The 26,169-nt window shown below is 38.8% G+C and overlaps 1 protein-coding gene across 1 annotated transcript in view; it reads right to left on the minus strand.

The window, feature by feature from the left end:
• Positions 1-286: 286 nt before the first annotated feature.
• Positions 287-26,169, minus strand: part of PLA2G4D (phospholipase A2 group IVD) — a 42,622-nt gene continuing 16,739 nt past the window's right edge. Inside the window, exons 8-20 of the mRNA XM_074232045.1 lie at positions 25,078-25,214; positions 24,326-24,436; positions 24,071-24,108; positions 23,753-23,888; positions 20,784-20,920; positions 20,407-20,629; positions 13,693-13,810; positions 12,209-12,346; positions 6,910-7,017; positions 6,481-6,678; positions 5,998-6,164; positions 3,266-3,452; positions 287-1,486 (exon numbers count right to left, since the gene is read on the minus strand). Of these exons, the coding sequence (XP_074088146.1) occupies positions 1,278-1,486; positions 3,266-3,452; positions 5,998-6,164; positions 6,481-6,678; positions 6,910-7,017; positions 12,209-12,346; positions 13,693-13,810; positions 20,407-20,629; positions 20,784-20,920; positions 23,753-23,888; positions 24,071-24,108; positions 24,326-24,436; positions 25,078-25,214 (1,907 nt within the window). The 3' untranslated portion in view covers positions 287-1,277. The remainder of the gene's footprint in view (positions 1,487-3,265; positions 3,453-5,997; positions 6,165-6,480; positions 6,679-6,909; positions 7,018-12,208; positions 12,347-13,692; positions 13,811-20,406; positions 20,630-20,783; positions 20,921-23,752; positions 23,889-24,070; positions 24,109-24,325; positions 24,437-25,077; positions 25,215-26,169) is intronic.

A 26,169-nucleotide genomic window follows, 5' to 3' on the forward strand; every position in this document is an offset into this window, starting at 1 on the left:
GTGAGGAGACAAAGACCTCGAACAATAGCAGAAGGTGACTTTGGGGTAGAGTAAGGGTGAGAAAGGCAGAAGAGTTGATACAAGATCACCTCCTAATAGTTTCCTATCTAACATTGTCTTCTTTGATTAGGAAATGGAGACAGTAGAATGACTTGGGGGAGGGGACTTTAAGGATAAATGAGGGTTTGTTTGGGGTGAAGAAATCATGACACATTAGATTAAGAAAAGTGTTAAATTTTAATTCACAAGTTACTGCAAAAAATTCACAGATTCAGTTCTTTAGCAAGGAAATGAAAGTGAGGTTTTAAAAAGATAGTTAAGTTTAAGCAAAGCAACAAAGAAACAACTACAAGCTAGGCTGGGAAGAATATCAAAGACAAGAAAGAGCAAAGAGAAACGATCACTAACCTTGGCTAGGTTTAGATAAACAAGGATTCAGCATGGAGAAGAGGTCCAGCAGAACCTTTATAGTGAATTTAGACCAACTCCTGGGCAGGGAGCAACCAGGGTCAAGGAATGACCCACCTGCACATGACTGGAGTCAGGTATACAACTGACTAAGATTCAGATGGTGGAGAAGAAGTAGATGGAAGGTCCTGAGGTTGCTTTCTTAGTGAATTTACATTTGAGAAAAAAGAAAAATAGAAAGAGTCCACAGAAAATGCTACACAAGCACAGGGAATAGTTTGTTAACCTTACAAGAAAGGCTAGACAAATATTTCTCTAATATTTCTCCTTCATCAGAAGGACAATAAGTATAATTAGGTGTTAAACTCTAGTTTCTACACTGCTATGGAGATCTTCTAAATTTAGCACCCTATAAATTCATTGCCCTGGAGCAAAGTATTGATGTCTTTGCCCTAGTTACAGATTTTCTCCAACCAACACTCTAATCTTGTAATTCCTGTGCTCATATAGTAGGTCCAACTCCTTTAAACTACACATAAAATTCAATCTGCCCAGGGATGGAAATGATCAGAAGTTACTCCAGGGTGAATAAAGAACAGGTTTTTTTGCCAGATTTCTCAGATGCCAAGCCTGGCCAAGAAAAAATGGCATAGATTCAGGTGGAGATGCCTCTCCATCCAATGTACCAACTACAGAGCTGGCTAAACAAGTCCCTGGACCTGGAAGCCATTGTCAAAGCAGAACCAGATTGAGGATTTAACTGTGTCCAGCCTATGGAGGGCTTGAGGGGAGGAGATGGAGTCTGAAGGACTTTGGGGGCAGAGGGCCAGCCTTCTGAGCTCCTGGCTTGAGCCTCTTCTTTTGCTCCATCAGGGCTGGCGCTGTTTGCGATGCTTCAGTGCAGTCCTCAGGGCCATTAGGATCTCTTTGTGATTGTTCTGAACATTGTAAGAATTGAGGTAAAGCAGTCGATCAAAATCATCCCCACTGTATGTCATATTGGCCAGGGAGTATGGAGACAGGAAGCCTGTGAGGTCGACTTGGCCTCCATCAAGTTCTTCAGGACTGCGCTTGATACCTAAGCCATGGATTAAAGATGGGGAGATGAGGAGCAGGACAGGGAGCTTTCCTAAAGCCCTGGACTGGCTAGGATAATACCCCTGAGAATCTAATTAGGGAAACTGTAGAACTAATTAGGATAAGACCTCTGGGAATTCAATTAGGAAAACCCTAAGGAATAGAGAGAAGCAAAAGACTCTAGAGAACAGGCCTAATACTATGGACATGCTCAATGAGCCCCTTACATTTTCCCCAGTTTCCTTCCTTTCCCTCCCAGGAAGATAATGGTTCTTTGCTGTGTTAATAGCTCATCATCCCATTAATTTCCCTCTTTGTAGGCTGATTCCAGCCTTCACATAGAAGCCAAATTGATTTTTCCTAAAGAATGACTCTTGACCCTCTCATCCTCTTACTAAATAAACCACAGTGGTTCCTTATTTCTTTTAGGACCAAATGCAATCTCCTCTATTTGCCACTGAAAACTTCAAAACCAAGACCCAAACCCCTTTTCCACTCTTATTACTTCAGGCCCTATTCAATTCAGTCTAGTCTAGGCTGTATCTCATCTATGTCACTCTGTACCCATCTCCACACCTTTGTGACTGTTCTCACTTCTCTCTCAGGATCCATTGCTGCCTTCAAAGCTTGCTGTCATGCCACTTTCTACATGAGATCTTTCTTGACCTCCTAGCTGCTATTCGTGTGATCCTACATAAGTCATTTAATCTCACCAGTTTCCTCTTCTGAAAATGAGAGAGACTTCATGGCTTCCAAGGTCTCTTATGACTCTATGACTCTGATCCTATAATCTAGTCTTCCACATCCCCAAATGATCTTGGACCTTTTGTGATATTTCATGTGTATATTTCTGTGATATTTCATGCACACACATGCACACATGTATTTTGTGTTTACATAGCAGCAAAGCATAAATACAAATGCCTATTTTGTATGTAGACATGGATACATACATGTGCAAGTGTGCATGAATACATACAAGCATGTATATCATGTGCACTGCTATTTTAGGTGTATATTTATATTTATATGGGTGTGTGTCTGTAAACAATTTACACATTGTTACTTATTGAGTGTATATATCTAAACAAATATATATTATGTACAAAAATGTACATATGTGTTACAATACACTTATTTATAGTGACTCGAAATACACACATGTATATGGAGTTATACATATATGTGAGCATATATTTATACATGTGTGCATACAGACACATATCTATATGCTGCCTATATGTTGTTTCCCTCCCCCAGCTAAATTGTAGTCTTTTAAGAGCAGGGGGAGCTTTCGCTTTTTGCATTCCCAGGAGCTAGCATAGTGTTTGACATATCCCAGGTACTAAGTAAATGCTTGCTGATTAATCCATAGCACACTGTGCTTACCTAACCCATCCAAAAAAAATAGCATCTTCCAGAAAGAACAGCCCCCCTGCTCATGGTAGGATATTATAGTCTTAACCTTTGCTTCTAAACTAAATACTTCTGTTCAGCTCAGAGAATTTTAGATTTAAAGCTAGAAGAGAATTTATTTAATCCCACCCTTTCATTTTAATCAAGAAAGTTGAGACCTAAAGAGTTAAGGTAACTTTCCCAGGCTCATGAAGCTGGTAGAGTCAAGAGGAGAGAGACTCAAAAGCAGGACTTCCTGACTCCAGGCCAGCATTGTCTCCTCTCCTTTATCATATGATATGGGGCAGGCAGAGATGCCTTCTTGGTCAAGGGTGAGATAAGGATGAGGACCACAGGGACAGGGAAGAACTGGGAGGCCACTTACCAGGAGCTGAGTGTTCTTTGAAGGAAAGGTTGACTAAGGGGAAATGCAGCACAGTGGGGGCTTCTGGGCAGTTGGGATCTGAGAAGACATGGCACTCTCTAGGCTGTATGCGTTCTTCCTCACTCAGCTCCACTCTGGGAAAAGGGATACCCCGCTCTCGGCAATATATCTCCATCTGCTCTAGCTCCTGGAGGAGAGAGTGGTATTGGAACCAGGATTGACAAAGACACACCTCAGCGGCCATCTAATTCAAACTTCTCACTTTACAAGTAAAGAAATTGAGGCCTGGAGAGATAAAGGAATTTATCCAAGGTATCAGAGTATCAAAATTAGGATTTGAACCCAGTCTCTGATTTCAGAGCCAGTGCTCTTCTCCCTATATCATAGGACAGAGGTAGGGAACCTTTTTTCTGCCAAGGATCATTTGGATATTTGCAACATCATCAGGTTTATATGTTCCTAGATTTATTGAATTTTGAGACCTGTCTGTGGTTGCCTTGGCAAGGCTAAAACAACACAGCCTGGGGGACAGAAGTTCTCCCACCCATGCCATAGGACAACTAGCCTCAATTCCTTTATTTTACAAATGAAGAAACAGAGGCCCAGAGATGGGCAGCCACTTCTCCAAGATTATAAAAATACTTTATTATATTAATTCATTCCACTAAATAATTGTAATTATTTATAATAATTAAAAACAAAGAATAAAAGGCAGTGTCAGAGTTCAAACCTATAACCTCTGATTCATGTCAGGAATTATCCTGACAAGGTTGGATTTCAGGTTGGATTTGGTCATTAATTGATACCAGTTTCATTCTAGTTCAACAATTTTAGAAAATGCCTAGGTTGAGACTCCAATTCCAACTGGTTCACCTGATTGAAAGAAAAACAAAAACTCCTTTGGTGTAATTCAAGTGGTGCCATGGGAATGGAGGGCTGGATTTGGACTCAGCCAGATTCCAATCCTGCCTCATTTATTAGTTCTTTACAAGAGAATGTCATTTGTTCTCTGCCACACTAAAGCCTCTCAATCTGTAAAACAGGCATAATCATGTGTATTGTCTTAATCTCAGGGCCATGGTGAGGACTAAATGATAAAAAGTTGGTTAACCAGTTTTATAAACCCTAAATCCCCATTTTGTCAAACATGACCCAAATCACATCAAATTAAAACATGTACTGGGCGTAGGCCTATTGCTCACTCTCTTACAGATTACTTCAGTTTGATTTAATGCAATCTGCTTCCTGTTTTTGGTTACTAGCTTTAGCACTAGTAAAAACTCACTTTTTTTTTAATAGGCTTGAAGTTATGCAAAGCACTATCCTCACAACTCAGAGAGGGAGGTACTGTGACTACTGCTATCTCTATTTTATCAATGAGGTCTAAAAGGGTTTAAAGGGTTTAAAGACCAGCCCAGTGTTACAAAGCTAGAAAGTGTGAGAGCCAGGAATCATCCCCATCCCAATTTTAAGACCAGTGTTGCCACTTTGCCATACCCACACCCACCATCCTCCTCAGAGCAAGGGGAAAGGAGGGGGAAGGGAAGAGCATTTACAAGTTCCTACAATGTTCCAGGCCCTATTTAAGTACTTTTTACAAGTATTATCTCATTTGGTCCTCACAACACTCTTGGAAGGTAAGCACTATTATTATTCCCCATTTTTAAAGTAGGGAAAACTGAAGCAGACAGCAGGGAAATAACTTGCCCAGGATAACACAACTATTAAATGTCTGAGTCTGAATGTTAATAAAATTAACTGTGCTTAGGGCTTTGCAAATATTCTCTCATTTGGTCCTCACAACAATCCTGAGAGGTTGATGTTATAATTCTTCCCATTTTACAGTGGAGGACACTGAGTCAGACAGAGATAAAGTGATTTTCCCAGAGTCACCCAGCTAGTAAGTGTCTAATGTCAAATTTAAACTTGGGTCCTGGTACAATACAGAGTAGGAAGTTAAGTGATTTGCCTCCCCGCCCCTCCAATTCCAACCCTAAACTTTCCATCAGAGAATGATGATGCCTGAAGTCTTTTTGCCAGCTCTGCCCTTTTTCACCTTACAACTCTTGGAGAAATTACATTATCATAGAATCATAAGAGAATTGATTTAGTGTTAGAAGAGACTTTAGATGCCAAATCCAGTCCCTTCATTTCACAGATGAGGCAAGTGAGGGACAAAAAAGTTAAGTGACTTGTCCAAGTTCACAGTATCTAAGATCAGATTTGAACTCTGGTCTTCCAGTCCAGAGGCATCAAACTAGTGACCTGATGTTGGCAAGAGGCCTGTAAAATTCCCAAGTGTTGACCCAATCAGATTAAAATGAAATTGGAAAGCAATTTAACAAAATAAATAAAAATTCAATATAGATGATATTAATTCTTAGTTTTCTAAGTCAATATGCAGCCCACAGGGATCAATTTCCTTTTGGTTCTGACACCACTGTAAAATCTTTAAGATGTTGCCTCTCATGATTACATTCATTCCTATATATCTGAGCATTCATTATATACCCCCCATATATACCCACCCCCAAGTTCCCAACCTGGGATCTGACAAAAGACTTCATGTCAGAAAATCTAAATGATGCCTCCCTCCTCTTGTAGTATCAGGAAGGCAGAGTAGGTTCTTGGTGAAACTAGAACTTAACCTCATTAGTCTAACAAGCTGGAGGCCCCAAGAGGAATAGGAGGGGTTGGTCTCTGGGTGGGTGGAAGGAGTTGGGAAGAAGTACCTGAAAGGGAGAGCTGATGGAATAGCCAAATGAGAAGATGAGATCTAGGTTCCGCCCTGCCCGCAACAAGAGCGGGCAACTTGTGTTGATGAAGAAGGCAGCATCTACCAGGCAAAGTTGGGGTTGTAGAGGGGTCAGTTGCCTGGGAACAGAATCTAGCTGGCATTCTAGGTGGGGGAAAGCAAGTAAAGTTAGGGACAAAGAAACATGACCCAAGCCTCCCCCAGAGACCCATCCCCTGCCCTCTTCATTCTAACTTCCTCATCTTGCCTTGGTCTAAACTGGGCTCTCCTTAACCTGGCCATTACCCCCAAAGTTCAAAACTTACAGGTAGAAGACCAGATGCTCCCAGACCAGATGCTCCCAGAACTTTCATGACTTGGAAACACCCCCCCCAACCCTGGAAAGGAGCTTCGACTATGGCCACTTCCCACCTAGCTTGGAAATTTTCCTTAGGTGGTAGAAGAACGGTCATGCTCTCACCACCCCAGGCACAGAAATCTTTCTGGGCACTGTAGTTCTGGTGCAGATGAAGATCTCTCAGGAAATTATGACATCGATGAAGAAGAGGTCGCCCAGTCAAGAGGCCCTGAAAAGCCTGGGTAAGAGCAGTTCTGGGCTGCAGCCAGGACAAATTGATCCAGGAGGTACTCTGGGAGTCATGGAGGTCCTTTTCTGGAGCTAGAGACACACAGTAAAAGAGATGTCCCTAATATTTCTGGGGTTCTTGGGAGTTCCAAATCCCTGGCTTTGCCAGTGAGCCTGGAAAAATCCATCCCTTCCCTTGCACTGCATCTTCAGTTTCCCCACACCAATATTCAATATTTATCAGAAGCATAATCCAACAGGTTGTTTACCCTCTCAGTGCCAACCCAAAGTCCCAGAATTTCCCAGAAAGTCTCTATTTCCTACCAATTTTTCTGGTCTTGTCCCTGATATTCTGCTTCCAGGTCTCTTCTGAGCTGGTGAAGTCATACCAAGCATCCATCAAATTCCCAGAGAAGACATTGCTCCATAAGCCTAAGGGAAGCCCCATGGGGGGGGGGGGGGGGAGGAAGAAAGGTGAATTATTCTTCCAGTCAAAGTAAGGGAATGATATCCCACCCTCCCCTAACCCCAAGTTATTAGAAATAAACTCTCAGTAGCCTAATGGGAAATAGGTCCCCCCATTCTTTTTCTCCTCTGGGCTTTGCTGCTCTCTTAAGAAATAGCAGGATTCCTGAATGTTGATTTCTATCTTTCCACCTAGACTGATGATCTTAAGTCCTGAGACCTTTGTTGACTTGAATGAAGAGAGTCATAAGACCATGGGGTTATAGATATAGGTTCTGGAAGACCATCTAATCCAACCCTCTCATTTTAGAAAATTGAGGTCCAGGGAAGATAAATGACTTGCCCAGGGTCAAAATGTCAGTGAAACAATTGAAACAAGATCATAGGATTTGGGACTTCACAAGTCATCCCAGTCACACATGCACCCAATTTACAGATGAGGAAACTGAGGCCCAAGGAAGTCAATCATCCCTAGGTCACTCAGATAATAAGCATCAAAGAAGGGTTGAACCCAGATTCTCTGATACCAGGACCATAGAATTGCAGAGTTTGAAGGAAGCTCAATGGACGTCTAATCCAATGCATTTCACTAAGAAATCTATTCAACATGCTTCATAGCTCTCAGTTACTCCAGAATCTTTTTCTTTGTCTTCTTGTGGTTGAGGATTCCTGTGGCACAGTGAATAGAGTCAAAAAGCTTCACTGGAGCAAGTCATTCCAACATTTCCCCATCCATAAAATAAGCTGAAGAAGAATATGACAAACCAACTCCAGTTATCTTTGCCAAGATAATGAGGTCATAAAGAGTGAGATACAACTGAAAAAAACAACTAAACTCTGGGCTGGGATATACATTTCTGGTCATAAGTAACATAGATTTCAACTTCCTCCACCCCTACTTTCCCTGCCCCCCCCCCCCAACTCCAGTCATTTTTACTGTCTGGATCTAAAAAAGACAGACATTCCACCAAGATGTCTTGGGGAAGGAGTATGACAGGAAAAAAATATATTAGAAAATGTAAGTGAAATGAAAACAATATATCAGTAAAATGTCAAATAAAGTTTCCATTAAGGTACAGGATTCTTTAGTTGGTCCTTTCACACTCTTTGAAGTCTTTTTTTTTTGTCTTATTTGCTTTGTTTGAAGCACATTCCCTAGCTGGTTGTAAAGCCTAGATCAACTTTTTGATTGATTCATCAACTTTCTTTTTGTTCGGTTTTTTTTGTTTGTGGAAGGCAATGGGGTTAAATGATTTCACAAGATCACACAGCTAAGTAACTATTAAGTGTCTGATACTGGATTTGAACTCAGGTCTTCCTGACCCTAGGGTCAATGCTCTATCCTCTGCCACCACCTAGCTGTCCCAATTCATCATCTTTTGATGAAACTACATTTTTTTTCTCCTGCTATTATAAGCTAGAATCCTAGCTTAGTTATCTCTATTTGCTATCTTGTATTTTGTTTTACTTTTTTGTTTTTGTTTTTTAATTTCTTTATTTTTACATTACTGAAATTGTCTTGTAAAAGTTACCATAATCCCCGCTTTCCCTCACAAATACAGACAAAGCTCAAGAAAAATAAAATGAGAGAAAACTTCAGTCTGTATTCAGATATCATCAGCTCTATCCTTGGAATGAATCACATTCTATATTATAAGTCCATCAGAAAAGTTGCTTAATATTTTTTCCCACAGGTGCTATTGTTAATTGTATTTCCCTCCATTCTATTCCTCCCCACTTCCATTTATTCTATTCTCACTCTCCTTTCACCTTGTCCATCCTCAAAATTGTGTTATATCTGCCTACTCTCTCCCGCGATCTTCCCTCTCTTCTATCATCTACCCCTCCCCTCCCCTCCCCTCCCCTTGTCCCCTTTCTCCCATCCCTTACCTCTCATTTTTCCTCTAGGGTAAGATAGATTTCTATACCTTAGAGTGTATATGTTATGAATGAAGGTGCATTAATTTCCCCTCACTTTCCCCTTTCCACTCCATTGCAAAAGTTTATTCTTGACTCTTTTGTATAAAATATCTTAGCCCATTCTACCCCTCTTTTCCCTTTTCCCCAGTATATTCTTTTTTCATCCATTGACTTCATCTTTATATTTTACCTTCATATGTGTTTTGTTTATATATGCTCCTTCTAATTGCTCTAATAAATGAGAAGGTTTATATGAGTTGCAGGAATACAAGCAGTTCAAAATCACTGAATTCCTCATGCCCTTCCCATCCACCCTCTCTCTGCTTTCCCCTAGTCCTGTACTTGAAGATCAAACTTTCTGTTCAGCTCTGGTCATTTCAACAGCAAAGTTTGATATTCCCTTATTTCATTGAATGTTCACCTTTTCCCTGAAAGAGGATATTCACTTAATTTGGGGGGGGGGGGGTTGGCAAGGCAAATGGGGTTAAGTGGCTTGCCCAAGGCCACACGGCTAGATAATTATTAAGTGTCTGAAACTGGATTTGAACCCAGGTACTCCTGACTCCAGGGCCAGTGCTTTATCCACTGCCACCTAGCCACCCCCGGATATTCACTTTTGCTGAGTATTTGTTGTTCAGTTGTAATTCAAGCTCTTTTGCCTTCTGGAATATCATATTCTAAGCCCTGCAAGCCCTTGATGTAGAATCTACTAAATTCTGTGTCCTGACTGTAGTACTATGGTATTTGAATTGTTTCTTTCTGACTGCTTATGATATTTTCTCTTTGACTTAGGAGTTCTGAAATTCGACTATAATATTCCTGGGAGTTTTTTTTTGGGGGGGGGAGGATCTCTTTCAGGTGCCGAGTGGATTCTCTCAATTTCTATTTTACCCTCTACTTCTAGGATATCAGGGTAATTTTCCTGGAGAATTTCTTTAAAAATTAAGTCAAGGTTGTTTTCCTGGTCATGACTTTCAGTAATTTTAAAATTATCTCTCCTGGATCTGTTTTCCAAGTTAACTGTTTTTCCCAATGAGATATTTCACATTTTCTAGTTTTTCATTCTTTTAGCTTTGTTTTATTGTTCCTTGATTTCTCACAAAGTCATCAGCTTCCCTTAGCTCCATTCTACATTTGAAGGAGTTATTTTCTTCAGAGAACTTTTTTATCTTCTAGAATCGTATCTTGAATTTTGCAACATGAGTTTTATTGCTTCACCCAATCAGAAACAAGGCTCCTCATCTTTTTTTCTGTGTCAAAGTCTGTGCTTCATTCACTAGAACAGATCTTTTTGGCTGTTCAGTCATTTCAGTTGTGTCCAGCTCTTTGTGATTCCATTTTAGGGTTTTCTTGGCAAAGATACTAGAGTGGTTTGCTATTTCCTTCTTCAGTTCTTTTTACAGATAAGGAAACTAAGGTAAATGGCTAAATGACTTGCCCAGGGACACACAGCTATTAAGTATTTGAGGCTGGATTTGAACTCATGGAAATGAGTCTTCCAGAGTCTAACCCAGTGCTCTATTCACTGTACCACCTACAGTGGTATGCTGGAGTCAGCTCTTATCAGTTCATGAGAATCAATTGTTAAATTTTCAGTGTGAGCATTGATTTACACCTTAGAAATCACAATACAAATCAGGGTTTAATTTATTGTTTCATTGTCTAAATGTAATAAAATGGAGAAAATGCTGACAATTCAGATTAAACTTAAAAGTGTACATCTGGGGAAGAGAAGAAGATTCCAATGTTAAATGTTTACCAGCATAAAGAATGAAAGAATTAAGTGAGTGATGGATGGATTAATGAAAGGACTTTCTTCTGGGGAAGAGAAAAGAGGTGCCTTGCAAGTCCTAGTCTTAATGAATGACACATGAGTCTTCCCTGGCTTAAGGCTACTAGCTCCATCCACTTCTCTAGGATCTTTCTGCTGAAGACTCATTATTGAAGTAATCCTAGAAGAGGGATAAAATTCTTCCTTTCTTAAAGAACAAGTTCACTTAAATTCACAAACATATACTTTCCACAAAAATTTAGAGGAAGATGATTTCTTCTTAGGCTCCCTGTTGTTTCAGGATAGAGTCTGAAAGCCTTTAGAATGGCAAAAAAGGACCTTCACAATCCAGCCCCCTTTGCCCATTGTTATCTTCAAATTTTGCCCTACATGTTTGAACTATTCTTCCATAGGAACCCAGACTGGTCTGGTGTCTTCACCATTCCCTGAACATGTTGTATAAGTTTCCACCTTCATCTCTTTGCTCATAGGACTCCCTACCTTCCCCATTCTTATACATTTGTCTAAATCCATTTATGAAGAATACTTCTTCCTAGATATCTTGGATGCTTCCTATTTATTTACTTTTTTTGTATATTCATTCATTCAGTCATTCAACAAAGAGCTTAAAATACCGTCCCTTCCATCAAGTGCTTTGTGCATAGAAAACACAGTATATGTTTGTGAATTTAAGTGAACTTACTAAAGGTCAATATCTTATATCCTTTCTGCTCTAAGAATCTAATATCTTTTGTCTCTCAGGACCCAATATTAAGGATCTGAGATTTTAGAGTTGGAAGAAACATCAGAAGCTATCTAATCCAATCCCTCATTTTGCAGATGAGGAAACTGAGGTCTGTAAAAAATGACTTGTCCAAGATCACACAGGTAATAAGCCTCAAAGGTAGTATTTGAACTTAGAATCTAACTCTAGAGCTCTTCACTGTACAATGAAGACAATCAATAAATATTAGTCCCAATCAAGAAATGTTAGTCACCCCTTTCAGGAAGTCTGAACTCTCTGACCCATAATGACCTTTTCCCTTAGACTCCAAATGATATTTTGTTTTGATAATCTTTAATTCACTTAACATATAATATTGAATATTTTAAGTAATTTCTCATTGCCCTTCTTGTGGCTTCCTCATCACCTCGAACAATGTTCAGTACATAAGAGATTTAATAAATGTTAATTGTGTAGACAGTAGCTTGAGAGACAGAAGAGGCTCCATCTGAGAATCCTTTCCACTTTTGTGTCTAAGACCATGCTGCGACTGGTGGGAAAGGTGCCCAGCTTAATTTAACCTTTCCCTGACCTCCTATCTTGCCCTGACCAATAGCCTTGTCCTTCAGAGGCAGTCTTAAAAGTTGTGTTCTAGTTTAAAACCAGTAGCCACATTTCCCCCTTACACCTTGAATGAAATCCCTACTTGATTGGTCCTGAATTCAACTTCCAAGACCTCTCACCTTCAAGGAAGCAGATCCTGGACTCTGGGAGCTTCTTCATCAACCTTCCCATGAAGAACTCAGAACCAAAGAGCTCAGAGGGGATGAAGGCCCCATACTTCAGGAAACCAATCTCATAGGGGGAGAACTCCACCCATTCTGCACAAATCAGGAGAGAAAGAATGGAGAAGGTGAGAAGGGGTGGGGAAGAAGGGAAGGAGGTGCTCTCTGGGGCCGGACAATGGCAAAGGTTACTGACCCAGAAGAACTTATTCTCATGTCTTCTTCTTATCTCAAATGGTTTAGATAGCTGGCATTTACTCAAAGGATATTGAGGACTATAGGGCTGACTATTCTATCTATCCCCACATGCATCCCTGTACCCATGGGGAAAATCAACTGGACCTCTTTGCAGAATGTCTTTACTTGTATATTTTTGGGTTATAGGGGAAGGGAACTTCAAGGAGGGGGAAGATGTAGGTATGGGGGTGTGTGTGGTCATCACTCTAGTTCAAGCACTAATCACTTCTCACCTGAACTCTTGCAATAGCCTTCCAATTGGTCTCTCTGCCTTTAGTCTTTCCCATCTCCAAGCCATCCTTCACAAAGTTGGTAAAGTGGTTTTCTAAAACACAGACCTGACTGTAAATGTCTCTATATGACATTTAAAGTTCTTCACAGCCAGGCCCTAATCTTCCTTTATGAATTTATCATATATTACTGTTATTTTATGTTCTCCTATAACACAGTCAAAAATGGTCTTCATGCTATTTCTCACCTCCAGAACTTCATCTCCCACCTATATACAGAATCTCCCTCCTCACTCTTATCTCTTGGAATCCCTTATTTCCTTCTCAAGTTTTGGTTAGGTGCCTCCTAAAGTCTTACAGAGACTTTAAGTTAGCTTCCAATTTACATTAATTTACATTATCCCCCTAGATAGCCCAGTCCATATTTTTGATAGCTTTAATTAGAAGCTTTTCCTAACACCCATCCTAAATTCATCTCTTTATAATTTCTACCTATTGATCTTAGTTCTATCTTCTGGGACCAAGAAGGATAAATCTGTGTAGTCTAACAATAAGCTTTCAAATATTTCAAGATAGCTACCCTATATTATGATTCCCCAGGACTTCTCTTCTGTAGACTAAACACCCTCATGAAGTCTTTCCTGATCCCTGTCTGCTCAGCCTGGTTCTAGTGTCTTTTTCCCAAAAATTAACCCGTATTTATTTATTTATTGAATATCTATTCCATACATGTTAATTTATATACACATTGTCTCCCAATAGAATGCAAACTCTTTGAGGGCAGACTCTCATTTTTTGGTATCCCCAGCACCATGGACACATAATATCTGGCACATAATAAACATTTGATCAGTGGTGGTGATTTATTGACTAGCTGATTGTGTGGCTATGGATGTAGAGTTCATACTTGATTCTGAGGAAGATCTCAGGTTCCTTTGTCCTAGGGGGAGAAGACTTTGGTTAGGGGTATTTTACCTTTGAAGTCCAGGGTCCCCAGACTGTTCTCTTTGACATTTAGAGCAAGATATAGAGGGAGTGGATTCTGGCCCTGCTCCAGCGCAGCCCTCTGCTCAGAAAACTTGTGCTCAGTTACCTGGAGAGGGGAGAGAAAGTTGATAGGGTAGTCAACCCTACAAGGGGAAGAATGAGGATCTGGACTCATGTCTATGATGGGGACCATTTCTGGAGCTCCTCTCAAATTATTGAGAGCATAAATCAGAGAATAGGATCTGGATGCAAGGATCTTCTGTATTCCATCAATCCATCCTCTCCAGCTAAATGATGCAGTAGATAGAGCAGTAGCCCTGTAGTCAGGAGGATCTGAGTTCAAATCTGAACACAGACACTTGACACTAACTAGTTGTATGACTTTGAATTGCCTCATTTTCAGTGTTCTCTCCAGTCATCCTGATCCATATCTGGCCCCTAGACCCAGATGGCTCTGGAGAAGGAAGTGAGGCTAGTGCAGCCCATCACTCAAATCCAATTCACCTGCATGTCATGGCATCACTTGGATGTCATGGTCTGCTTTGAGAAACAAGGACAAACGAACAAACAAAAGTCAATCTTCTCCCCTAGACCAAATAGCAGAATCCCTAGGATAAAATGGAGATGATAGATATCTATAATCCCTCATACTGAAATGGACTCTCTTCCCTATCCCCCAGTGTTTAGAGAAATGCCTCTAATTTAGGATGGAGACTTTGTGGGGAGATAGAGTTAATTTTTTGAATTAAATATGCTATTTCCCTTATGAAATCCTCCTCATCCTTCACATTTCACCTCCTCCAGGAAACCTGGGTTTCCTGAAATAGGAAGGTCTTTTTCAGCTCCTGTTAATTGTTTTTCCTAATTCCAAAGCAATGTATCATAGGATGACATCAATCTAATTTTAGAAAAGAGATTTGCACAACTAAGTATGTCAAAGTAAAGATGAACTCTAGTTGAGTTCAAGAAATGAACTTAATTCTACTCTAGTTAAGTTCAAGAGAATCTAGTCCTTTGAAACCCAGTCCAAGAATATCTTCACCATATCATGACTCAGTAATATACTACTGTCATTTCATGCCTTCATACTATTCTGTGAGTGCTAGCCTTTTGTTCCCAGCTACACTTTTAGCTCCTTGAGGGTAAAGGTTGTATTTATTCTGTATTTCTCCTTCCCACACCTAACACAGTATTAACTATACAGCAATAAGAATTGAATTTTTTTTTTAAAGATGGATATTGAAGGGGTGGCTAGGTGGCGCAGTGGATAAAGCACCAGCCCTAATCCGGTCTCAGACACTTAATAATTACCTAGCTGTGTGGCCTTGGGCAAGCCACTTAACCCCATTTGCCTTCAAAACCCTAAAAAAAATGGACATTGAAATGGATTGAATTTGATTTTCTTTTTAAAGACTTCCAAGTTCAAATGAGCTTTAAATATATTTAAAATAAACAAAAAATGTGTCAAACTCTGTCTCCATTTTCTGTTTTCAGTGATTTTGATGCTAGTTCTTATTTCACCTTCTTCTCATGACTTTTTAAGGGATTAACTTGCAGTAGCTCAAAAGACACATAAATTGCTCAAATTTAGAGATATCACCATTGTAAATGTTCATATTTGTGCTAGATCAATGGTAGAGCATTCAGAGCTCCTACTGATCTGATGAGTCAGACATATTGTAAGTTGACTCCAACATAACATTACTTCTCTTTGAGAATGAAGGACAACCACCACCACGATGAGATAATCCAACATCACCATTTTCCTATTCTTCATCACTATTGTACTTTGTATTCTTTATCTGAAATATTTTTCATTTTTCAGGTGTACTCTTGTCAATTTTATATCCATTTTATTTTCCTTTAAATTTGCAACACTTTGACTTCAACTTAGTTTAGGAAATCCTCAGAATCTTCAATGACTTGACTTTTTTTCAAAACTTCTTTGTTTCATCTTCTAATATTTTTCATGATACATCTGTTTCTTAATGTTCTTTTCACTATTTGTTTCATTGGCTTTATTCCCCCTCAGGTTAAGGAGAAAATATTAAGAGCAATAAGAAAAAACAATTCAAATAAGGAAGAGTCATAATTAGGACTACTCTAGACTTAGTAATGGCTACTTAAAAAAAAAAAACCAAAGTTCTTCAAACACCACCATCAAAGAGCAAAAGAACTAGGGTTGCAACCAAAAATGTCATACCCAACAAAGTAAAACATAATCCTGAAAGGAAAAATGATATTCAATGAATTGCCAGATTTTCAGAATTTTGTTGCAAAAATACCAAGAGAAATATAAGGCAATCATCAAAAACTCAATAAGAGACTCAAGAGACTCAATAAGAATTTGTTTGCTACCTATACGTGGAAATGTAAACCATAATTTTCAATTCAATGTGTAGTATTTATTACACAGGCTTACTTTTTTTAAAAAATTTTTTTATTTAAAGTAATGAGGTTAAGGTCACACAGTTAGACAATTATTAAGTGTCTGAGACTGAATTTGAACTCAGGTCCTCCTGACTCCAGGGTCAGTGCTCTATCCACTGTGCCACCTAGCTGCACCCATAGGTTTTCTTAAAATGGAAATTTATTGCTTTATATCATGAATCCTCTTATGTTTTGCTGCATACATGATAATTTTTTTCTTATTTTGTATTTAAGTTTACAATTTTAAAAATACATTTAAAAATCATTTTTAAAAAATCTTCAGACATCAAGTTGAAATTTTCTTTTTTTTCAACTCCCACCCAGAGGCTATGGTTCTGCCCTCTGGGGTCAGACAGAAACAATCTATTTGCCCTTCCACACAACAGCCCTTCCATGTGACCTGTTTATGCAGATATGAGGTCTGTGACAAAATTTCCTCCAATTTTTCTTATTAATTCTTGGGGGAGAGGAGAGCAATTAATAAATTAGTCAAATAACAGTGACAAATCCAGAATATCATCTGGGACTTTCATCATCATGACAAAATATATGTAAAGCATTATTTCAAACCCCTTTATTTTATTTTATTTTATTTTTTTGGTTTTGCCAGGCAATGGGGTTAAGTGATATGCCCAAGGTCACACAGCTAGGTAATTATTAAGTGTCTGAGACTAGATTTGAATTCAGGTCTTCCTGACTCCAGGACCAGCACACTATCCACGGCACCACCTAGCTGCCCCCAAACCCCTTTATTTTAAACTTTGTCCTAAGGCAAAGCTCTGCTTATGCAAAACTCTAAGATTTTTATTTTGTTTTTTTTGTTTGTTTGTTTTGCAAGGTAATGGGGTTAAGTGATTTGCCCAAGGTTACACAGCTAGGTAATTGTCAAGTGTCTGAGGCTGGTTTTGAACTCAGGTCCTCCTGACTTCAGGGCCAATGCTCTACCCACTCTCCTAGCTGCCCCACAAAGATTTTTATATTTACTTCAATTGACAACTAAAAATGGAAGACTTTTGAAAGGAAAACAGAGCAATGTTTTCAAGTCATGCCTCAATGCATTAATACCTTGATTACATTTAAGAGATTTATTTTTGTGTAAATATTATGCCCTTGAAAACATTTGCAATTGCAATCAGATGGGTATCTGTGAAACTTTTAAAAACCATGTTGCAACTAAAAAAAATTCAGGAATTTTTTTATTGCAAATAAATAAATGGTTTTAGACATTAATTTTTTTCATTTTCTATTCCAAATTATCTCCTTCCATTTCATCCAAAATAAATTTCAATATTATTGATCTTGCAAAAAAAAAACAAGAAAAATAAAGCAAGAAAAAAATATGTGCTTCAGTCTGCACTCAGAGTTCATCCATTCTTTCTCTGGAGGTGGATAGCATTTTTCATGGGGGTCCTTGGAAACTGCTGTGGATCACTGAATTTGATCACAGTTGCTAAATCATTCACAGATGATTACTTTTACAATACTGCTACTACTGTGTACAATGTTCTACTCATTCTTCTCACTTCACTTTGTATGGTTCATATAAGTCTTCCTAAGTTTTTCTAAACTCATCCTTTTCATCATTTCTTATGGCAAGATAGTATTCCATCATAATCTTTTAACACAAGCTGTTCAGTCATTCCCTGATTGATGGGCATACCCTTGATTTCCAATTCTTTGCCACCACAAAAAGAACTATTCTAAATATTTTTACACATATAGTTTCTTTCCCTTTTTCTTTGATTTTTTGGGATACAGACCTAGAAGCAGTACCACTAGGTCAACAGGTATGCAGTTTTATAGGCCTTTGGGCACTTACTTGTCTTTTAAATCAGATTCTTCTTTGCTATTTTTTTTTCAAAACTTATCCACTTTATTTCTCCATGGTTAGAGAAAGGTGGATGAAGATCTTCTCTGCAAGTTTAATCATTGAATCACCCAAATTCTCTTTTCATTAAGGAATTTCAACATATCTTAAGCATGCTTCTGTTTTTCTTCTTCCATGTTTATATTTTCCTTTAGCTTCTTCATTTTACTTCTTTCTTTATTCTCTAGTGCCTTCTCTCCATTAATCATTTGCTACTTATCCTATATATAGCTTGCCTTGTATATATTTGTTTTCATATTGTCTCTTTCATTAGGTTGTAAACTCCTAAAGGTCAGGAATTACCTTTTGTCCATTTTTTCTATCTCCAATGCTTAGCATGATGCATGGTTCATAATAGCCCTTTAATAAATGTTGACTGATTAAATAATTGATTTTTTGTCGAAATAATATTCCTTAAAAAGTTGTATTTTTGTTATTTTTGTCCTGGGGTTCTGTAACTCCTTTGTAGATTCAACGCTACCAAACACAGCAAATATTGAGCCTTTTAATGCTTTAAAGTTTCCTCATTTGACTATTTTATACTTGACCTTTCTAACGAGTCTTTTATGGAATCCAAGGTTCCAACTGTTGAAAAACATTTAACTAGCTGGATTTGTTTTTTACTTCATTTTTGGGATTCCTCTATTATTAGAGATTTTCTTGAAGATATTTAATTAATTATTATTATGTGTATTTATCTTCACTAACTTCCTGGAGTTCTGCCTTTGAGATTTCTTAAGAACATTTCTTTCCACATCAAAATGCTTAATCTATTGAATTTGATCATTATCTCCAAAGGGAGGTGCCTTCATCTATCTTGAGATGTTCCTTTAAAATTTTATCTGAGATTGCAATGGAACAATTGTGTTATTAGAAATGATGAACCCTTTTCAGCAAAACCTGGATAAACTAATAAAAAGTGAAGTGAGCAGAACCAGGAGAACACATAATAATAGCAATATTGAACATGATCAACTGTATATGACTGAGTTATTCTCAGCAATACAATTATCTAAGATAATTCTGAAGCACTCAGGATAAAAAATACTATACATCTCAAAAGAAAGAAATTTGGCGTCTTAATGAAGATAGAAGAATACTTTTTTAAATTTTATTTTCCTTGTTATTGTTGTGGGGGTTTCTGTATGTTTCTTTCACAGTATGACTGATATGGAAATATGCATTATCTGACTACACACTTATACCCTATATCAAATTGCTTGCCTTCTCAATGACAGAGGGAGGGAGAGAATCTGGAATTCAAATTTTTTAAAAATAAATGTTAAAAAATTTTACATACAAAAAATAAAAAGGGGGGGGAGCTAGGTGGCACAGTGGATATAGCATAAGCCCTGGAGTCAAGAGGAACTGAGTTCAAATCTGACCTCAGACACTTAATAATTACCTAGCTGGTGACCTTGGTCAAGTCACTTAATCACATTGCCTTGCAAAAAAAAAGTTACATGTATTTTAGAAAAATAAAATATTTGAAAAAAAAATTATATCATAAAATGTTAAGTCACCAAAATTGTATTATTCTGGCAGCTTCCTTACAGCTCACTCCTCAATTCCTTCTGATAGTGGAGCTGCCTGGCTTTTCCTCTATTTAAAGGCCAAGCTGGCCCAGAAGCCTTCCTTGGCTGAGTTGGGGAGCAGTTAGGGCAGGAAGGGTGGTAATCTCTGACTGAATTTTATGAAAGCTATTGAAAGCTTTTTCACAACCTGACTCTATTCAATCTACCTTTGAGGGTTTAGTATATTTTATTCTTTTTTTGTACTCTATATTCCAAGGAAACTGGCCCATTTGCCATTTCTCACACACTTCCCACTTCCTTGCCTTTGCATGGGTAGTGTTATCCACAACTAAAATGCACCCCCCCCACTCCTCTGCCCCTTAGAATCTCTAGCTCTCTAACAAGTTCAGCTCAACTACCACAGCCTACAGGAAGCCTTTCCTGCCCCCCACTAGTTAGTGGTACCTCTTCTTCTTAAAATTACCTTTATTGTGTTTATATTTTGTATTCCCTCAATGTTGCTTCCCTATACACCATGAGGACAAATTTCTTGTTTTTATTTTTGATTTTGCATCCCTAGCACCTAGCACAGTACAAACTAGCACAAATTTAATAAATGCTTGTTGATTGATAGATTGCTCATTCATAAGTTAATTCAAGGGCATACATGTTGCCTCCCTTGATAGAATCCAAGTTTTAGAAGGGCAAGGTTCCTGTTTTCATTCTTGTTTTTGTTTCTCCTCAATATCTAGCATGGTATCTTATATGTAGTAAGAGCTTAATAAAAGTTTATTGATTGATAGCCTGGTTACTTCATAAAAAGTATAATTATGCACTTATGAATACATAAATATATGCATGCACATACATAAACCCACAACCAGACCTCACCTGGCCATGTAACAGGAACTCCAGGACAAGGGACCACAGATCGACAAAAGAAGGGGGGTACCCCTCCTCAGTTCGCCGTTTCAGCTCCTGTTGGTACCCTTTCATGTGACCCAGAGAGAAAGCAGCCAGCTTACTCTTGGCCATGTGCTCTCGGGCATGGCTAATGGGCTTCTCCAGGTCTTGCTGGGACCAATCAGGATTCTCATACAAGCTAGCTAGAGTCCTGATGGAGAATGATATTAAGTGGTGAGGAATTGGGATTTTTTTCCCTAGTCTCCTCCAGATCACTCAATTTGAACCCATTCCATCTATGCCCTTGAGCCTCCCATTAATTTCTTCATACCCCATGCTACCCTTCTACACATTGCTCCCCTCACCAGGTAGATCCTGAAGTCCCACTTATATAGGTTACACAGTCCAAGAGGTCCAGTTTCTTGAGGGCAAAAAGATGGCCATACAGAGATGTCATCGCTCGAGCCCCTCCACCAATGGCCATGACCCCGATGACTGGAACCTGTGACCACCATTAAGAACAGACACAACAAAGTCAGAAACTGAGGTTCAGGGAGACTGATGATTTGCCCAAAGACCCACAGGTCATTAAACATCAAAGATGTTATTTGGAGCAATGAACTAAATCAGAGTATCATAAATGCAGAATCAGCCTCTCAGAGGTCAATTCCCTTGTTTTGTATATAAGGAAACTGAAGCAGAAAAAGGTTTAAGTGACTTTGCCCAAGTTTACACAAGTATTGAAATATCAGGCAGGATCTGAACCAAAGTCTTCTGGCTCCAGCACTAGTTCTCTTTTCCCCACATCAAACATATGAAAGTTAGAGAATCTCAGAGTCACCAAAATCTTTTAGGTCATTCAGTTTCCCTAGGGACTGAACACTTCTCCCTGCCTTGGTGCTGCTCTAGTTCTAAGGGAAAGAGATCTCAGCATGGGAATCTAGCAGAATTGGGAATAGAATCCAGACATCTAAGCTTAACTTGGGAGTTTTCTTTCAATTACTCCTCTGCCTAAGTAAATGACACCAATTGACATGAAGATTAAAAAGACAGCCTGACAAAGAATTGGAAATTGAGGGGATGCCTGTCACTTGGGGAATGGCTGAACAAGTTATGGTAAATGAATTTTATGGAATATTTTTTTCTATAAGAAAGCATGAATGGTTGGACTCTGGAGAAGCTGATGCTGAGTGAAGGGAGCAGAACCAAGAGAACATTATACACATAAACAACATTGTGAGCTGATCAACCTTGACGGATACAACAAAATGAAACCAAAAAAAAAAACACCCAACCCTACAGAATCTGATTGAACACTACATTCACTTTTTTAAAATTTCTCTTATGTCTTTCTTTCCTGTCTCATGGTTTTCTTTCTTTTCCCTTAAATCCTAATTTCTAATATAGAAAATAACTAATCTGTAAACATGTTAGACACAAATGTGTATGCACAATATTCACCTGACTGTTCACTGCTAAGGGGAGGGAGGTGGAAGGAAATTATATAACTTAAAAATATGCATAAGCATGTGGATGAATGTTGAAAAACTTTCATAAATGTAATTGGAAAAATAAAATGTCAATAAAAAAGAATCCAACCACAATCAATCATTATTGAATTAAGAAAAGAAAAGAAAAAAAAAAGACAGCCCAAGAGGCACCTCTGGTAGTGATGATTAGATTTTTCAAGACGATTGTGTCCATTCATACATTGCCAGTGAAGAAACTGAGATCATTTACTCATGGTTATAGAAGAAGTGAGGCACCAGTCAGAGAATGTGAGTTTGAATCCTAGCTCTGCTGCCTACTTTGCCTGACCTTGAACATGATCTTTCACTTCTTTGGGTCTGTATCAGTTCATGCAAAAGAGGCTCCTTAATACTTTCTTATCGGCCTTAATCACTGAGATACCCTGAGGATCTTACCCTTCTAACAATTTCCTTTTCTTCATTTTTGGAAGTGGTTACTCTTGGCCTCTTTGCCTCACCCCTCTCTTGCCTAACTGGGCGATGCCTCAGTCAAACTGTGACCTAGAAAAGATCCAGCTTGAAAAAGTCAAAGTCTCCCACTCCATCTGGGACTACCTCCAGTCACTCTGATCCATATCTGGTCACTGGACCCAGGGTCCGGAGGAGAAAGTGAGGCTGGTGACTCTGCAAACTACTCTATGTCTTAAATCAAACTCACTTGCATATCATGGCATTGCTTCCCTGAAGTCATGGTCTTCTTCAAGAATGAAAGACAAACAACAATAGCAACAACCCAGGCTCTTGGGAAAGAGTCCCTTTTGTCATTTTTCATATCACAATGGTATTACATTCCTATACTAGATACAGAATAAGATATATATTTTTGAACAAGATCCATGTGGAAAATATCTGTTCAAAGAATGGGAGGGGGCAGTTTTTGTATACTCTCACTGGGGGAAAGTAGTAGGGAGAAAAAATAAAAGTTATTAATTTTTTAAAATTTTAATACAAAAATAATTTCTCTGAATCTTAGTTTTTTCATCTAGCCTCCTTACCCCATCTTCCAGCTGCTACCAAATTATTTCAAATAAATTTCAGTTTATTTATTAGTGTACATTGTTGTACAGGTTTTTGGTTTTGTTTTGGGGGCGGGGTTATGCATAAATCCCTAGGGAATGAGGGGAAATTAACTTAGAAATTGAGAAATAAGCATTCATGGAGTTCCCATTTTACTTTGTAGGAAAGAGATCAAGGAATGGAATAGAAAGTCATGATCTAGAATTAAGACATGACTCTGACACTTCTTGATCAGATCAAGTCAATAAGCATTTATAAGTCTCTTAACTTTTCTTTGTCTCAATTTCCCCATCTGTCAAATGGAAGTAATCCTACTCAATATGTGTGTATGATATGTTATATAATATGTGTATGTTATGTATGCATATGATATATTTATATAATAATATATCATATTTATCTCACAGACACTGTAAGAATGATGTGAGAAAATGAAATATTAGAATAAAAAACTGATAGAATGTAAATTCCTTAAGAAGAGAGAATTTCATTTTTTCTTTATATCTCCAGTAGCTAGCACTATGTCCAACAGGTATTAAGCATTTAATAAATGGTTTTTGATTGATGGATAGAGTAATTGGTTGATCTATAAAATGAAGGGTTTAGATTTGATGATCTTACAAAGCCCTTTCCAATTTTAAATACAGGTTTTTATGAGCCTAAAAGCAGAATAAAAATTTGGGCTCAGGCCTTCTATCTCCTAACAGGCATCTCCTATCAACAGAACTTGGGACATGGGAGAAAAGCAGGGGCCCCTTACCAAACCCACCCCAATTCATCCCTCAAACCTCATCTTCCTGCAATTCATGCTCCAGTTGCAGAACGCGTTTGAGTGCCTTGGCCACCACCTGTTTCCTCTTCTTCAGGAATTCTTGTTCCTTATCACACAGCCCAAAGCCCAGGCGAACAGTCAGCTCTTCAGAGCTGTGACAGGGATGGAGAGGTGAAGGTGAATCAGTGGGACACTTAGAGATTCAGTACCCCTCTGAGTCCCTATCACCCTCCTGGTGACCATATAGATCCTTCCAATTCTCCTTCTCTGCTCCCCATTTCCAATTCCCCACCTCTTCCACTGATCTTTACAAACCCCAAAAGTGAGTTCATACCAAGAACTGGTGCTGAGCTTCAAACCCAAAGCTGTGGCCTATAAACAAAGGGAAGAATATATCATTCATATGTAACAATCATCCACTGGACTACCTTTAGTACTGTGAGCATACTCCAGTGATTCTGCCTTTTTTGGGGGACTAAAGGGCCAGGATCCAAACCCCTTCCCTTTATATTCTCATAGTACCAATCTCTCCATGATCATCCCAGGAACTGGCAGCTAACAAGAGAATTACATCCAGGTAGTTGCTTACATCTGCAGCAGGTATGGTGACTGCCACCTCCTCCCCCATGGTCAGGGACTTCAGGGGCACAGTGAGGTTCTCAGCAGGGATGTCCTTCTCTTCTCTATCAACTTTCAGGCTCTATAAAGAAAGATTACCTTTCATCAGCTACCAATGAGACACAGGACAAGACCCCATCTTTTCCAATTTCTAAGGAAATCTCAACTCGCATTATCATTCAGGTAGGTCCATCAGGTACCTCCATCACCTTAGTCACTTTTGAGAAGAAAAATAGCAGGGAAGAACTGTCACCTGTACCCAATGGAAAAACCAGCCTCAGCAGTGTGAGGACAAGAGAGATGAGAGAATTACAGATTTAAAGTAGGAAGGGACCACAGTCATGTATAGACCAATAATCTTAGAGTCAGGAAGACCTTAGTTTAAATCCTACCCCAGACACTAGTTATGTGACTTTGGGCAAGTTACTTAACCTCTCTATGCTTCAATTTCTTCATCTATAAAATGGGAATAATAATAAAATCCATCTCTCAGGGTTGTGTGAGAATCAAATTAGATAATATATGTAAAGTATTTTTGTGTACCTTAATCATGATATAAATTGTAGCTATTATTTACAGATTAAAAAAATAAAATCACATAGCTAAACATGTGTCTAAGAAAGGATTTGAATTCAGGTTTTTCTGACTACAGCCTAACACTCTCCCCTATGCTTCCTAAAAGATTAGGTGTTAGAGAAGACATTCCAAGCGATTAAAACCTACCTTTAGGCAGCCCTTCATCTCTGTCTCCTGAGCTGTTATATAATGGAAAAGGAAGGAGTCCACCATGCCAGAGCCCAAAGTAGAGATCTGAGTGTCTTCATAGGATCCCTTCAGCGTAAGCACTAATTCATCTTTCTCTGAGGAAAGTAGGTGAGGAGTTTCAGAAATTGGGTCTGCAATGCTCCTAGATGAGGTTTGTCTTTCATTATCAAAAACAAACATGATATCAACAGGGTGATGCCATGACAAGCACATGAATTGGATTTGAGTGAGGGGGCGTCTGTGCTAAGTCACCAGTCTCATTTTCTCCCCCAGAGTCATCTGGATCCAATTTCCAGAAATGAATCAGGATGACTGGATATGGTCCTGGATGCAAGGCAAGCAGTTAAGTCATTTGCCCATGATTACACAACTAGATCAAATTTGAACTCAAGTCCTCCTGACTTGAGAGTTGGTGCTCTACCCATCAGTCCATCTAGTTGCCCCTGACATTAGGAAGGTGATATCATGACCAGCAGGTGAATTGGATTTGAGTGAGGGGGGAACTGTGCTAAGTCACCATCCTCACTTTCTCCTCCAGAGTCATCTGGGGCCAGTGGCCAGATATGAATCAAGATGACTGGAGATGACCCTGGCAATCATGGTCCTTACCTTAAATAAAGTATTAGTGTCTCATCAAAGTCTTGCCCATGTTAGATATTTGGGACCTTTTTTATCAATACAATTGTCCCATGCCAGAAAGAGGCAGCATGATGTAAAGAAAAGAACAATAAACTTGAAGTAAGCTGAGACCTGGCTTCTGACATCTGCCAACTGTCTGACCTTGGGCAAGTCATTTAATATCTCAGAGGCTGAGTATGATCACTTGTGAAATGGGGCTAGCCATATTTAATACCTACCTCACAAGGTTTACTTTTTTTCCAAATACATGCAAAGATAGTTTTCAACATTCATCATTTTGCAAGCTTTCTCACAAGGCTTTTGTGAAGATCAAATGACATAATGTATATAAGTGCTATGTAAAAACTTAAGGAGATACACACATACACACACACACACATATACACACACACACACACACACACACACACA

The sequence above is a fragment of the Macrotis lagotis genome, chromosome 4, assembly GCF_037893015.1.
Source record: "Macrotis lagotis isolate mMagLag1 chromosome 4, bilby.v1.9.chrom.fasta, whole genome shotgun sequence".
Lineage (NCBI taxonomy): Eukaryota > Metazoa > Chordata > Mammalia > Peramelemorphia > Peramelidae > Macrotis > Macrotis lagotis.